Here is a 17449-nt window from a genome sequence, read left to right on the forward strand (position 1 = left end):
ACAAGATGGATCTTAATAGAAATTGGTTTTAACAGCCGGTGACCAACAAAAGTTTCTTTTATTCGCCGCAACAGAATAAAATGGTCTAGAGAACGCCGGAATTGGAACTTGAAAATTTGATGAATAAAAGAAGGTTGTCTGGTCTGACGAGTCAAGGTTTCTTTTCCATGGCGTTGATGGCAGGATCCGTCTGTGGCAGCAGCACGATGCCATAGATCCAGCATACCACATAACAACCGTTTAAGCGGGTGGCGGCGGAATCACGGTCTGAGGAGCATTTTCCTGGTATACTCTTGGTTCCTTATTTCCATTGGAAATATCCGTCGTTGAAAGCACCTACCTCCACATCGTTGTTGACCACGTGCACCCGTTTATGGCCATAATGTTTCCTGATGATGATGGTTATATTTCCAGCAAGATAATGGCCGCTGTGGTGGTCGAGTGGTCATAATGACGGACTCGCATCGCGAAGATCCGGGTTCGACCCCCACCGTCGCCATAGTGGTGGTCGGCTGAAGTTGGTTTCATGTGGTTCCCAACTTCGAGGCGCAAATGCGAGCCGATCTCCCCATTGGAAAGTCCCGCCACAGAGAACAACAGGCCTGCAACGATTAATTACTCAATCATTACACTTCACTCATAGTTAGAAAAACTGGGGGTAGATGGCAGCACTACACATAACAAGCATTACACAGAAACAAACTTCACGTCAGGTTTCACTACACGTACACACACATTCCCGCATGTACCAATTCGTTAGAGGTTCCGCAGAAGAATATGGACGAGGTACATGTGGGGTTTAGTAGTAGTAGTAGCAAGATAATGCACCCTCCTACGGGGCTGGAATTGTCTCAGATTGGTTTGAGGGACATGATTCAGACCATAGTTTCCCAAACTTTTTGTCCCATCGCCCCCAACGCAATCTAAACCATAGGATCCTATGCTACACCCGCAGCTTCTACCGCTCCCCTGGAACTTTCCATCGCCCCCAAGGGGGCGTTAACGCACACGTTGGGAATCACTGATTTAGACTTTCGATTGCTTCAATGGTCCTCTCAATCACCCGTTCTCAACCCAATTGAGCATTTTTGGGACGAAGTTGAAAGGTCTATTAGAAGCTTCCAAACACCACCTCCTAATCTGAGGTAATTAAGAGCTTGCATTTCGTTAGCATGTGCCTTTATTAGCTTATTCCTCCTCGGATTCAGCAACTTGTAGATCCCATCCCTAGAAGAATATCTGCTGCCTGCCATCAAAGCCAAAACAGGTCCCCAGCATGGGCGGGTATACGGGGAGGGGCGTGAGGGGGCATTGCCCCTCCCCAGTGTCAAAGGTGGAGTCGACTCATCTAATGTATATATGAATTGACATCATCATCATCGTACCCCCCGGACTTCCAAGTCTATCTCCGCCTATGGTCCCCACACGGTATTAATGGTGAGTGGCAGGGTGTTTTTACTTTTTTTCGCCACTGGGTGTATATGTTTGTGCTATTACAAAGTTTCGTTCTTATTAACCCTACTTTTTCTGTTAACCCGGTTTTACGGTATCTTTTACCCTAGATACCCTTTATTATATATAAAGGTATATACTGAAAGAAATTCTCTATGTAATTTTGAAAATTCACCAAATTATCGATGGTTGAAATTCTTGATTTTCGGCCGTTATTTTAAGAGATGGTCATTTTACATCGCGTAAAGCACGACAAAAATCAAAGATTTCAATAGTCAATATCTCGATGAATTTCAGTTTAAGTGATACAAGGAAAATTTTTGTATTACAAAGCCTGGGCACGAATTTTACCAATTATCATTTTTAAATTGAAATAAAGCCCAATTTTCTCGCTATTATTTCATGGGAAGCAAAACTGTAATTCAATTACTACTAATTACTACTCTTTTTGTTGAAACCCTTTCATACTTCAAAATAAACTTTTTATTTGTTCCTTCCACACACTTTTTTTTGTTCCATTTCAGAATGTGGAAATTGTTGATGACCATATTAATGCGATGGTGGAAAACAAAATTTCCGACAATCACCCTTCTGAGAGTATGCTAGATGAGCAAGAATTAGATAAAATCCTAGATTTAGCGATGGAAATTGAGTCCTCCCTCAATTTAGACAGTTCTGGTAAACAGACTGAGGTAAGTTTTGCGCAAAAAAATAAGAGTTCTTTATATCGAGTCTGGTTGTAGAATTTGTCAAATAAAGGTAAATTTGTATCGGGGTCCAATTGCAGAATTCGTTAAATAGGAGTTTGTTGTATTACGAGTTTGTTATATTAAGAGTTTGTTATATTACGAGTTTGTTATATTAAGAGTTTGTTATATTACGAGTTTGTTATATTAAGAGTTTGTTATATTAGGAGTTTGTTTGGGATGTGACTATATACGATAACACTAGTCTACAACGTTTTTCTAACATGGGAAAATTCGATTCCAAATCTCACCTTAAAAAATAGCCATCTTTTTCACTCAGAGTTTGTGAAAGTTGTTCAAAACAACTGCAAATAGGGTGACGTCAGAAGATGTATCTAACCTGTAGGCATAGGAGAATACGGGGGGCGAGCGAAGTGGGTGAACTCACCCCCGTTCAGTTGGAGAATTGTATTATTCGCATAGGTGGCAGGCGGAGGTATGCATCAATCGGTGATTCGTCCCACTCGTTCCAGGAACCTGTTCACGCAACATTGTTTTATTAACATACGTGCTTTTACTTCCTTCTCATGACAAGAACAAATTCTATCTTATTTTTATGGGCATTTGTTTTAGCAAAGTTTGACTTGATTGGTCCTTGCACCAATAAAACCAACATCCAATCGAGAAACCTGTATACTAGTGCCTGTGGTTGCTCGACTTTTTATTCATATAGGACAGTAGTAATGAAACTTCAGTCACCCGCGGCCCCCTTGTACAATTCCTGTTTCATCTGCGGCACCCCCAGAATAGTTTGGTTGATAATAGTTTACTTTCAAAAGAAACTACTCCGAAATTTAAATAGGCACACGAATCAATTTCTTCAGCTCACCGAGACACCACCTCTAAAAGCCGCGATGTACACTTTGAGAAACTCTGATATAGGAGATTTTGATTTCGGAATCAATTCAAACGTGCTTAACCCCGTGCTAAAATTTACTGTGAGTGCTGAGCACCTAGAGCACCCCCAGCTTCAACCCACCGGACACTCTAAATTACTTTTAGGGAGGTCTGCAAGAGTGGCATGGGAAGGAGAAAGGGAACTGTGTGTGTATGCGGCCGGGCCCATGATTTCTTGTTTTGTAATAATTGTGTTTTTAGTTGTTGTAATTTTACCTGTTTCGAGGTACGACGTTACATGTTTCAGGATACAAGACCCCAATGATTTACCTTGGAACATTTTAGCCCGCTCTTAAACACATATCTCATGGTTATAGGGCCGTTCAAATATTACGTCAGCAAATTTTCAGCCATTTTTGACCCCCCCCCCCCTCCTCATTGTCAGCAAAATCTGACGTCCCTTGTCAGCAAAATTTCGTCAGCACTGCCCCCCTACCTCCTATTACATATTGGTGGGGATCAGAGACTACGCGGGGAGGGGGCATAATGGTAGGGGCTCCTGCTCCCCCCCCCCCCCAAAACGATCAAAAATAATTTTTTTTAATGCAAAAAATATTTAAAAAAAAAATCAAAATTTCAAAAGCAAATACCTTTATATGTTATTATAATCAATTTCTGCTAATTTCAATGCTATTCCAAGGCTCTGTAGAGCACTTATCAATAGGGGGGAACGTTACTTCAAGTGCCCACAAACTATCGAAAGGTTTTTCTCGTTTTTGGCGCACCGAGTACAGGTGCCATCAAGAATATTTCATATTTTCATTAACGGTGGTTGATGAGGTAAGCATTATCCAAACCTCCCTCTCCCCCCTTGTCATCAAAAGTCAACATATCGGAAACCCCCTCCCCCTCATCGATGCTGACGTAATACTTGAATGTCCCCCACCCCCCTACAAAGCTACAAATGGCCCTCTACAAAGCTGGGCATGAATTATACCCTTCAGAATAAACTTTTTATTTGTTCCTTCCACACACTTTTTTTGTTCCATTTCAGAACGTAGAAATTGTTGAGGACCATATTAATGCGATGGAGGAAAGCAAAATTTCCGACAATAACAATTTACAGTGTGTACGGGGCACGCAGGACCGTCTTAAGAGTATCATGGTATCCGGGTCAAATGGTTTTTCGGAGGCCCTAGCTGATAAATCCTAGAAAATTTCAACCCGATCTCCTTTTTGTGAGGTCCCTCTTCTCCTGCGTCCCCCAAGCCGTGCCCGGGTGGGCCCATGCGTTAAGATAGCACTATGTGTATGTGTGTGTGAGAGAGAGAGAGAGAGAGAGAGAGATAGAACAATTGCTAATTTACTAGTTAAGAAGTGACGTTTCAGCTAGGGGTGTGCCGTAGTCCTTACCAACACTGTACTTACGATTGATATAGAGTCGAATCCCGTTATAACGAACTCCAAGAGACTAGAAAAATCACTTCGTTACTACGAAATTTCGTTACAAAGGAATTCCAGGTCTTTCGGAATTGTTCCTATGTAAACTTATCTGGGGGATTAAAAAAATTGTTCGTTAAAACGAGATTTTCGCTATAACGGTATTCATTAAAATGGGATTCGACTGTAGTTGCCTCATGTAATTCGCATCTAGGGACGCTTTTCGTGGGAAGCACAAGGGCTTCGTCACCCATTTGCCATTTATTACGTACTACTATAGTAATGCTAAAAAACACCACATTTTTTTAGTTATTTACCTTCAAAAAACAAATTAAGTTGACAGAAAGTGATCAAATTAGCTGAGAAAGGCATTTTTTTTTTATCAATCTTTCGATATTTAATTTTTTACAAAAATAATAAAAAAAATATTTTTGATCGTCTTGGGGGAGAGGCACAAGTTCCTCTTTCCCCCCTCCGCGTACTCATTGGATCAGTCTCTATTTAATGTGAAGTGGCGGTAGGAAAACTTATTTGGAACACCAAAAGCATTTGCGCGATATTGATATTGACTTAGTTGCATTTTTTGTTCAAAGTGTTGTACATAAACATAAAAAAAGCCATTGTCATCTTCTTCAATTACAAATAGCAGAGAAACCGGTTACTATTACAGCTAAAATCAGTGTTGCCATTCCTAAAGTTATAAATGGCAAAAAAATAGAAATATATATTTCTTATATTATTTCACACATTACAGCCTAAACAGGAATTTTGCAAGATATTCAAAAACTAGACGTGATGGCTATTTTTTAAGGTGAGATCTGGAATCAAATTTTCCCCATGTTAGAAAAACGTTGTAGACTAGTGTTATCGTATATAGTCACATCCCAAACAAACTCGTAATATAACAAACTCCTATTTAACGAATTCTGCAATTGGACCCCGATACAAATTTACCTTTATTTGACAAATTCTACAACCAGACTCGATATAAAGAACTCTTATTTAAGAAATTTCACTATTGCACCTCGATATAATGAACTCTCATTCAACAAATTTTACGATATTAAGCATCATTTTATCAAATTATCATTACGTATGATTTTTTTTCAATATTTATCAAATTCACTAAGGACGTTCGGATATTATGCATAATCGCCGGTAAAAGTTATAAATTTATAAAACTTTCCAAGACGATTGGCGATTATGCATAATATATATAACAGATTTATCACATTAACGGTAGCATGTGTGTTAACAATCATATTTGTGTTGTTATTTTGATATGTTTTATTTCAATGTATGATTTATATATTTTTTAAAAATACTCATTATATTTTCCAGTAATATTTGTGTTTTTTGTTTTTGTAATTTTACTTGTTTCGAGGTACAATATTGCATGTTTCAGGGTACAAGACCCCAATGCTGTACCTCAGAACATTTTAGCCCCGCTCTTAAACCCATATCTCATAGTTATAGTACAACTGAAAAGCAATTTAAATTTCACTCGATGTCATACAATATGCAGAGATTAAAAATGAATTTAGTGAAATTTTTACGGTAAAGAATGACTTGAGAAAAAAACGTTTAAAAAATAACGTTCCAAGGTACCACAATCTCTCCTATTTCGCATGACATATGCGAATGTATGTATCCATACTGTGATTATCACCGAAGTTTCCTTTATGTTACTGCTCGTCATTTTCACCATTTTGTCTGTTTACATTATTTCCAGAATACGGAAAAATCACCTGAGAATGAGACTTCCCTTGAGAAGCAACTGAACACTCTGAATATTGTTTTGCCGTGTCATTTAGACCTGACAGATTTCATGACATTATATGGCGTTTCCGAAGAAGATTATTATGGAAAAGCAGCTTTTTCATTTAAAGAAAATTCAGGTAAGCTCTAGAAGATTTTTTCCAAAGTGACATTTAATCAGTGCCGTATTAATGCACGACCTGATGGCCTCATGAAAATTACCTCATGTAAACATTTTTAAGAGTAAGAATGTAAATTGGAAGACAAAGGCATTCTCAATCAGGTTGAGGGCCTCGGAATCATTCTGCCCGGGGGGGAAGGGCGTAATTACGGGTGCTTACCCTCTTTCATGTAACGGCAACACTCACTAGCACGCAATGATTGCTTGCTACGAGTACCGGAGATAACAAGTCACGAGAGGCAGAGCTTTTGTCGAAACTGAGTTCTGCCGAACAACTCGTTGGTCATGGGCGAAGATACGGCCAACCACCCCCCCCCCCCCAGCGTCAAAGGTGGAATTGACTGATTTAATGTATATATGAATTGACATCATCATCATCGTGCCCCCCCCCCCAGCAATAATGACCGTGCCCCCCCCCCCAGACTTCCAAGTCTATTATCTCCGCCTATGTCATTAGCACTTCTAAGTTAAGCATGTGTGTGACCAAAATGATGGGGTATTGAGTGAGGGACCATGTCAGTGGGCGACCAAAAAAGTGGCCAGAAAGAGGGTGGAAAGCATGTGAGGGAATAAAAGAGTGGCCTAGATAATGAAAACTAGGTCTGTGGACGACAAAAAGGGTGACTTTGAAAGAGTGCATATATATGCATGTGAGTGAACAAAAGAGTGGCCATAGGGATAGAAGCATATTGACGGGAGGGAGGAACTAATCTGGTCATAACGTGGGGCGACAATTTTGATGAATGAGTGGTAAACAAAAATTAGACTAGAGTAGGAAAAGGGTGGCAAAATGTTAAAAGCCCACACCTGGCAGCGCAATCCATTGCTACTTATTAAAAATTTTGCTACATTTTCCGTTTGCACTTCCAAGTTTCATTATTACACTTTGTCGATATGGTTTTTTTTTTTTTTTATGCTTTATACGATTGGTATCACATGTTCCTTTTTCTTTTTTGTAGGCGAAAATGAACCTCCTGACACAATGTTTTAGTCCAAATTAAGGACTCCAAACATGACAGCCTTAACGTTTATTATCATGGGTTCCAATGATTTATCCTGATATTTTGAATCATATTTGTTCGCAAACAATTAACTTGTCGAATTTTATTGATAAGATTATTTTTTTCAAACAGTGTAATATTAATTTCTAATAATCACTCAATAAAAGAACATTAGAGACCTGTTTGTGAAGCCTATCTATCATTCTTTGGACAATTACAAATCTAACCATTTCGCTATTCGATTTGTGAAAGTCCCCCGAATCCCCTTTCAAAGGTTAAAATTTAATATTTCGGTTATTATTTGTCGTGCGGCAACAATACTCACTTGTTCTGTTTTACATATTTTAGAGAGGACAATTTTTTCCATCTGGAAGAAAAGTTAGATTTTGTAATTTTTTTAAAAACTAATTTGCTTACGCGTAAATGAGGAATATTATGGTATTTTGCCTTATTTAAAACATTTTTGTGATTAGAAGTTTTTATCTACGACCATCGGTTGAGAAGAAAAGACTTCTGTGTAAAGACTTTCTGGACAGGCTGATTTATCATGTATTGTCTTTGATTATGCACAGTTATACCTATGCAATAAAGAACGACCTCTCTCAGTGATTCATTTGTGTTCTATATTGATTGATTTATATTATTATCGCTATCCTTAATTGGCTCCCTGGTGCAGACCTCAATAAAATACTCCCTTACTTACTTAACATTTGACGTACGGCAATGTTACTTGTTTTGTTTCACATATTTTAGAAATATGTGAAATACATAAACTTTTTTTTTTTTTTTTTTAATAACATACAAACATATATACAAGCATATACAGAAACACATTTAAACATACACTTTTGATCTCAAGGGACATGCCTGTCCTTCCAGTAGGTCTACAGGGTTTCTCCGTAGATTATTTTTCTTAGCAACAGCCTATTATGGTTTAGGTCGGTTTATAATTGTTCAATATACAGTTTTTTTTTTTGTTTTTTTTTTGTATTTATGTTACAAAGAAATTTTACATACAGATGGATTGTATCATGTGGTTGTATTATTGTTGTAATATAGATTCTAGACTGGTATTCATAGAAAACGTGAATATATTGTTATTAGATCTTATGTAATTATTTGTATGATTGATTGTATGGTATAGATTCATTATTTTTGGAGCGGTGTATCTATAACTCTTTTGAAATAACGTTTTATTTGTTTTTGGCACTTTATATATGTTATTTAATCTAGATGACGTTCTATTTTGTTTCATTTCTAACCAATTATTGTTTAAGAATGAAAATTTTATTAGTCTATAAACATAGTTTTGTCTTATAGTTAGCTTATGGCATTCTGTTTTGTTGGTGTTTATTGTGGTGCTTGTTATTTGGGATCTTATCTTGTTATATATATTATCTAGTTTTTGTATATATGTTTGATATGCACCTCCCCAAGCAGTGATTCCATATGTTACTGTTGAATATATCCAAGCATAAAATAAATCTTTTAGAAAGTTATTGTCTATTGTGTCTCTTAGTCTATAAAGAATTGCTGCATATATTCTTAATTTTTTTTATCATTTTTTCACACTGTGATTTCCATTTTAAATCGTCTTGTATTATTATTCCTAGGTAGTTGTATTCATGTTCTCTTTCAATTTCTTGACAGTTACATTGTAATATATGTTGACACGGCCAATGATCATGAATTTTTATACTTAAATTTGCCAAACTATTTATGTTTCTTGTTTTTAAGCATATGTATTTAGTTTTCTGTATGTTTAGTTTTAGTTTATTTTTCCAGTTACTGATTTTAAATAGGTCCTCTTCAACTTTTTTTATTAAATTTGTAATTTCAGTGTCTTCAACATACAGTACTGTATCGTCCGCGAATGAGATTAATTTACCATTTATGTTGAGTTTGAATATATCATTTATGTAAATGAGAAACAATATTGGGCCAAGCACAGATCCCTGGGGGACACCTTTTTTTACTTCTATGAATGTACTCATTTCTTCACCTATTTTAACTGATTGTTTCCTATTAGAATAGTATGATTTAAACCAGCTCAATATGTTTCCACGTATACCAGCTGTTGACAATTTTCCTGTGAGTATCTCTAAATCTACGTAGTCAAAGGCTCTTTTTAAATCCAGAAATATCGTTATAGAAAATTTATTGCAGTTGAACCCGGTATTTGAATAATTGCACAGCTCTAAGATGGCCATTTCTGTATTCTTACTTTTCTGAAACCCGTATTGGTTAGGAGCTAAATAATGCTGATAATTAAGAAAATCCACGAGCTGTTTTTTTATGCACTTTTCTATTACTTTTGAAAATATTGGAAGAATTGATATGGGTCTATAGTTGAGTAAGTTATTTGTCTCTCCTGATTTATAAATGGGGTGTACTATGCCATACTTTAAATCACTATAAAAGACTCCTTCCGTTATAGATGAGTTAATTAGGTTTTTTATTACATCCACGTGATAATGGGAAATTATTTTCATCATCTTAGGGGTAATTTGGTCAATTCCACTTGCTTTATTAGTCTTCAATTCTGACATAACCTTATCAATATCATAATCGTTAACTTCAAAGAAGTACATAGAATTGTTAGAATTAGTCATTGTTTGGTCATCTTCACAATTACAGACTGTGTTTATTTCTATTTCTTCCAAGTTTCTTGTAACAAAGTCTTCGTTAAATTTCTTCGCTAAAATGTTATGGTTATCACAGATAGGGAGTATATTTTGCTTTGCACTTTTATTAAGTATATTCTGATTTATACATTTCCATTGCATTTTTTTGTTATTCTCGCATTTCGTAAAAGTATCTCTGATATATTCCTGTTTTATTTTCATCTAACCCTATAGATAAGATATCTTATCTATAGGGGGTGTTGGCTCGAGCTGCCCCTGCTTCGGGGGCAGGAGATACATTTGTCGTCACACACATCTGCGGTCAATCCACGTAAGAGAGAGAAATTCAAAAATTTAATCATTCAATTTTACCGCATCATCGCATGATCCGCTCGCTAATGTATACGCACCTTAAAGCTCAAGTGAGCATGAACAGGTCTCAAATACTTCCTATGTTCGATTTTGTAACGATGGAACTTTCGTTGCGAATATGGTCCCATACAGGGGCGTAGCCAGAAATTTCGTTCGGAGGGGGACCACTTTCATTTCGGGGGGGGGGGGGACCAAATTGACAGAACAATAGATTTGGCCATCTTTTTCCCTTTTTTCGGTCATTTTCTCACATTTCGGGGGGGGGGGACCAGACCCCCAAGTCCCCCCCCCGGCTACGCCCTTGGTCCCATAGCAAGATATTTACTCGCTATTTATTATATTTAATGACAAGACATTTTACTCGCTAGTAATTGATGACCAATTTCTGGCTAATATCTCTTCAGCTACGGGGTTCGGCAGGGCCGGATTAACCATTAAGCAAAATGAGCACGTGCTTAAGTTATCAAGAGAAAAGGGGCATCCTATAGATAAGATATCTTATTGTTGCTCGAGCTCACCTGCCGCCAGGATGCATATTTCGCAAATGCACCGCTATTCGGCGATTACACCATTTCCTGTCGTAATTTTTCCCACACAGTCAATCACGTTGATTCCGCCTCTACGATAATTTACGTAACTCTACGATATCTTCATTTTCGAATCCGATCGCGGAACAACGGCGCAACAAGGTGCATATTTCCACCGCTGGTTCTGAGAGACGTTTCAAATGTGCTATTTTCAATGCAATATAAAATATTTTATTTTTTAAACCAACAAATATTTATACACTGAAAGCAAACTGAAATACTCAAACAGTTAAAGGCGGTGCACGATTTCAAATTCCTGAAAATGTGATAGAAAATCTTTTAAATTTTAGTAAAAGATTTCTCCAATTCATCAATACATTTTCCGATATCAAATCGACTAAAAATAAACAGATAAATTATTGTATGAAAGAAATATATCGTGCCCTTAACAGCTACTAATCGTTGACAGCTATAAAATATTTAAACATCTATTTAAATATCAGAACTTCGAAAGAGAAAAGATGCTAAAAGGAATCACATTTTTTAGAACATATTATTATTGGTCTTAATAATTTTTTCTACGCGGTTTTGTTACTTATAATATTTAATTGATTTATTATGTAATAAAATTTTAAGAGTCGGTAAAATATAATGCATTGTACCAGCAAAGAGAAAGATGGAAAAGATTTATAAATCATTTTCAGACGGGTAGAGAAAAAAAAGAAAAGAAAGAAAATCGATAATACTGCAACGAGCTGGATTTGAACGCAGGTCTTCAGGTTCACATACACTACCATCTACAGCAGTGATTCCCAACGTGGGCGATGGAATGTTCCGGGGGGCGGTAGAAGCTATGGGTATAACATAGGATCCAGGGCCGGATTAACCATTAAGCAAAATAAGCACGTGCTTAGGGCATCAGGAGAAAAGGGCATGGCCCCCACAAGGGGTGGGCTGACAAGGCGCCAGCCCTGGGGCCCGGGAGGATTTTAATCATTTTTTTGTTTTTTCACGCTATAAATCCATCATGAAAGGGGCCCCCGTGAAAGTCTGGTCGGGGGGAGGGCCGTAAAAGATCCCAGCCTAGGGGCCCTGCTTCAGGATGTGGGGGCACAAAAAATTAATCAAATTATACTTTTTTTATTAATGTATAATTTTTTTCTCAGTATCAACCATTGGGTAGAAAATCCTCAAAGATCGTATTGGAAATGAAAGCTTCTCTTGAAATTCCTCTTTGACGCAAGGTGAGACGCACATATATTTTATTTCCACAGCAACAATACTGAAATCTCAAACCTAGAGAAACTAATAATATTGAAAATTAGAGTTCACGTTAATGCTGAGTTTGTCACAAAACTTCCATAAAGTAAGAACCCCAGGGCTTTCCTTAACAGTAATCATAGGCTCCAGAGGCTTTCGCAAGTAGGGGCCCTGTACCCTTCACATGATGATGAAAAAATTAAAAATATTTTTGTTCAAAGAATTAAAATATCTGAAGAAAATACTTTTATATGTTACCAAAAATCAATATCTGTTAATTTACAATACTTTTTTGAAAATTAAACACTACCTCAAAATGTCTCTAGAAAGATTCCTTGTGTCCCTTGAAAGGTCTCAATCCTGTGTATGGGTTTTGATGGGGCCCTCGGGCAAAGTGATTTTTCCGTGCCCTTCCCCTCCTCTAGCTAAAAACCCTCTTCCAATTTGCATACTTACTCTCGAAAACTGTAACTAGATGTAATTATTAGGGGTCCTCTCAGCACTTTCCCTAGGCATGGCCGGGTAGTCCCAGGCATCGAATAGGCCAAAGTTATACAGAATAAGGACATGAACTTAAACCGTGCAGATCTGACCTGAGGGTATACTTGTATAAGGATCACAAGTGGACCAACCGTGTAGTTTGACCCGCCATAGAAGCAAAAGAGAGAAATGCTACCATAGATTGCAAACAAACTCAGAAAATATATCAGAAAGAAAAGATACCTGATGATGGTAATTAACCAAAAATAAGGTACAGCACTTGCGGATAATATTCTGGCAATGTTGAAGTTTAGTGATTCCTCCTAAAGCCGGTTCGGGAAATTATGAAAATCGGTAAATTTGAGGAAACAATCTTCAAATGTTTTTAAAAGACTAGAACAAAGTATAAAAAAAAATCAAACGTTTGTCTTTTCTGAAAATATGAAAGGAAAAATTCCAAACCGTACATTTTGGCAAATTCACAAATGCCCATAGTAACATTTATTTACGTTTCTTTGACTTGCTCAATTCTAACAGATATGATGTAAAATTTAGTAGAATTCCTAATTAAGAAAAATATTGAATCAAGCAAAATTTTAATGAGAAAGTTACATGAATGTAACTTTATTTTGAAGCCGGAATTACGTTGACCATTGAAAAAAAAATGAAATTGCAGTATAATCAGGGGCGTAGCCAGAAATTTCGTTCGGGGGAGAGGGGGACCAAAGTGATAGAACAATAGATTTGGCAATCTTTTTCCCATTTTTCGGTCATTTTCTCATATTTCGGAGGGGGGGGGACCGGACCCCCAAGTCCTCCCCCCTCGCTACGCCCTTGAATACAATAGAGACGCTGAATGAATGAACGCCAGGGTCTCTGCCACCGAACTTATCCCGTTGCCGAGATCTCTTCCAGTCCAGCTTCGTGGCAGAGTCTGGAACAAAGTGAGTGTGTACACCTAACAGTCTGAGTGTGTTAGCTAGTGCTGTGTATGATATTTCAGTGCTGCCATCTATACTTCAAATTGTGAGTGAAGTGTAATGATTGAATATTTGTAACGTTGTAGGCCTGTTGCTCTCTGTAGCGAGACTTTTTAACTGGGAGATAGGCTCGCATTCGCGCCTTGAAATTGGGAACCACAGAAAACCAACTTCAGCCGACCACCACTGTGGGGTTCGAACCCGGATCCTCGCATCGCGAGTCCGCCACTATAACCACTCGACCACCACAGCGGCTCAACACAACAATACAGACGCTTGATGCTTCATCTCTACAAAAAGTAGAAGCAGATGTGTTGCATAGTATAGGTTTTGAAGATGTCGTCAAAGACTTTGCAAAACTAGAAAAAGCGGAAGGAAGGGGGAGAGAACCTTTAAACAAATGAAATGTGTGCTTAGAAATATTGACAACATATTTTGCCTACTTCTGAAGTATAAAATTTAATTTAACGTTTTTATGCTTTTGTTTTACCAAATGATAGATTCAGTGAATAGACAGATGGGAAATATGGCACATATGGTCACCCTGGAGAGAATTGGCAATATACGATATTGTCAATTCTCGTCAAAAAAAAAAAGGCTAAACGTGAAGAAAGCCTGAAAGTAAAAATTATTAGCCTTTAAACGTAAAAAAAATCTCTGATTTTTGAATGAAAAGGGAGGGGGGGGGGGCACCAAAATTAATTAAGTGCTTAGGGCCACCACCATCTTGATATCTCTTGAGATAACGATGGTGACGTTAGGGCCCCGAAGCGTCTTAATAAGGCCCTGATAGGATCCTATGGGTGAGATTGCGTTGGGAGGCGATGGGAGAAAAACATTTCTAAAGAAGTTGGTGATGAAGGACAAAAATGGCTGGTAAACTATGATCTACAGCCATAGTTTCCAAAACCTTTTGTTTCATCACCCCCTTGTTCAAAAAAATTCTCTCCTCATCGCCCCACAAATCAATCCAACCCATAGGATCCTATGCTAAACCCAAAGCTTCTATTGCCCCCAGTTTGGGAAACACTGATGTACACCAATTAGGCTATCAGATTTAGGGCTAAGACTATTTACTACTAAAAGCCCATAATTTTAGTGAAGAATAAAAGTTTTGCCTTTTCGAAATGGATTACTAAAATTTACCTTCATCACTCGCTACCATTAACATGGAATTTCCGTTTTTCACTTATGCAAATCAAAGTGAACAATACGGCGTACAGCGTGTTAATTGAAGTTGTAATGTTAATAGCAAAGCCTAGTGAAGTGACCGAAAGCACAACAGATCGTACGATATTACGATAGTGGGAATTATCTTAAACCAAGAGGCAACGTGATTGTCCGAGTACGGCCCATCACTGAAGAAAATCGTGTAATCACGGAATAGCGGTGCATTTACGAAATATGCCGCCAGGATGCAAAGCCCCGTGCACCGCCCTCAAAGACGACCTGGTGGGAGACTGAAAAGTCTTTAGCGTAGGGGACTCTGGAATAGACAATTATTTTATCCATCCAAAGCCCCACACAAAACCATTGTTTATCCAACAAACTATACTTGGCCATATATCCCGCTTTTTCAGACCGTCGTGTTTTTTATCGCTTTTAATTATGATGTTAGAAAACTTTTCAATAGAATACAGCTCTTATTGATGAGCCATCCTTTTGGAGTTGAATTTTCTATTTAATGTTAAATCTGTTACATAGAGTTGAACTTTGTTAACGCCGAAATACCTACTCCAAGTGGTTCCCTAGGTAAGAACTAGAGAAGTGAGCAGATCCGTATTTACAGGAGGGCTTAGCTATAACCAGGGTGGTAAATTTTGAGTAATTAATGGTCAAGAAAATTTAGTAGAAGGGGAGCAAAGAGGTAAAATGTGTTTTGCTCACGGATGTAAAACCATAAATCCGCCTCTGTGAGAGAGCGAGGAAGTAGGTTATACAAGAGACATTGAAAGACTGGTTATTTGTGGAGATAAAGATTAAAAGGAAGAAAATTCATCACCGTCCCCACGGGCACTCGAACCCTAGTCTCTCGCTTGCGGACGAGAAGCTATGGAAGCAAATAGAATATTTCATCCTTGGATTGTATAATATACATGTTGAAAGCCTCCGTACATGGAACGAAAGCAGCAATCAACTAATAGCTCGTTAGTGGCATAGGCCACCAGATGGCCACATTGCATATCGAAATGTCCTCTCTACTTGTTAATACAAGATTGACTGGTTATTTGTGCCTTTCAACACATATATATATATATATATATATATACACGCTCCAAGGTTGCGATTCTATCTGCTTCCATAGCTTAGATAGTAGAGCACTCATCCGGCAAGCGAGACCGGGTTCGAGTCCCCGTGGGAACAGTGATGACTTTTCTTCCTTGTAATTTTCATTTTCACAAATAACCAGTCTTTTAAAGAATCTTGTATTAACAAGTGGAAAAAGAGGATATGAAATAGGTTATATATATGTATATAACCTAGAGTTCCTCGCTCTTCTCACTGTTTTAACATGTAGCTCAAGATGAACACCCGCTGATGCAAAACGTTTTCAACATTCCAGTGCAAGTGCATCAGTAGCTATTATTTTTTTGTGAAATCATGTGATTGGTCTATGAGATTATTTTGATGTTATAGAATGTGTGCATTTTTCACACCATAGGCATAAAGTTACCAATGATATTGGTGGGACACCAGCTCAACATTTCAATATATAGCTATTTAAAATTATCAAGATTTCGTGAAATATTGTTGGGGGGGGGGGGGGGTTTGAGCCAGTGAAAAGTTACACCTGTGATTCATACTCATAAAATATATTTCTCTAATGTAGGCTGCTATCAAAGTATTCTCAATATTCAATAAATTAAAAGAAATGTATTATCAATGTTTTATAGGTTTTGTCTGAAACATAAGATTGCTGGAATACTTTTTGCTGGCATGAAGCACCCTATTTCGTCTGCAATAAAGTCTTAACCGCAGCTGTACTGAAAAAAATTATCAATATTTGAAAATATTTCTTCAAGAACTTGTATATGGAGCAATATTAAATCATGTCTAATAATTCTATTTGTGTTTGATTTATCTTTGCTCTCTTCATTTAATCCCCAGAAAATTGGAACCAGTTTTATTTGAACAGGTCATATCAAATGCATTTAAAATTATTGGTGGTGTGTTCAAATGGCCTGAATATCTAGGATCCTGTATATACGCATATAGTGTGAGGTAATTACACCAGTAATAGGCTTCCTGTTTCAAGTTTTAAAAAATATATTTCAAAAGTTATGAGAAAACTTTGTAGCTTTTTTTACCATATACCAAGCCATATTCTTTCAGTTACCGTTTGGTGTCCAAGCTGGTTTCGAAAAAAAACCAGGTGGGAAAAGGATGCCAATAATCAGTCAAAGCAATACATTTCATATTTGCACTAAAGAGTAATAATTTCATACCATCATATTCTAACTACAAAATTGATTGTACTTTAAAGACATTAAACAAATTTCACATGAAGTTGAAAGGGCGGCCTATTCTAGGGTCAATCATTTTCACATTATTCAAATTGTATGGCATGTGGCATTATTGCAATCAGGACAATCTTGCTAGAGTGGTATCCTCCTCTGTGAACAATCTTAAATACATATTTTTGCCTTCAAACATACTATATCTTTTAAGAGAATTCTTTTTTTATCCACATATGCAGATATTAAGACAAAAAAAGAATGAGACTAAATTCTTGCAGAAGCAACTTCTCAAATGCTTAAGGTACCCAACTACCTTTCTTGTCACTTTTCCTT

At 37.3% G+C, this 17449-nt stretch overlaps 2 protein-coding genes across 2 annotated transcripts in view; both read left to right on the top strand.

Annotated features, from left to right (window-relative positions):
- LOC149079177 (uncharacterized) overlaps positions 1 to 16592 on the top strand; it is a 51111-nt gene extending 34519 nt beyond the window's left edge. Inside the window, exon 5 of the mRNA XM_089239952.1 lies at positions 16553 to 16592. The gene's annotated coding sequence lies outside the window, so the exon portion shown is untranslated. The remainder of the gene's footprint in view (positions 1 to 16552) is intronic.
- On the top strand, positions 1962 to 8963 carry LOC149079178 (uncharacterized). Its single transcript, XM_089239949.1, has 3 exons — positions 1962 to 2144; positions 6208 to 6373; positions 7374 to 8963. The coding sequence occupies exons 1-3, from the start codon at positions 2010 to 2012 to the stop codon at positions 7403 to 7405; spliced, it is 333 nt and encodes a 110-aa protein (XP_089096075.1). The 5' UTR covers positions 1962 to 2009; the 3' UTR covers positions 7406 to 8963.
- Positions 16593 to 17449: the final 857 nt, after the last annotated feature.

The sequence above is a fragment of the Pholcus phalangioides genome, unplaced genomic scaffold (assembly GCF_987345545.1).
Source record: "Pholcus phalangioides strain wild (caught in Gottingen) unplaced genomic scaffold, Ppha-v1.0 ptg000012l_1, whole genome shotgun sequence".
Classification (NCBI taxonomy): Eukaryota; Metazoa; Arthropoda; class Arachnida; order Araneae; family Pholcidae; genus Pholcus; species Pholcus phalangioides.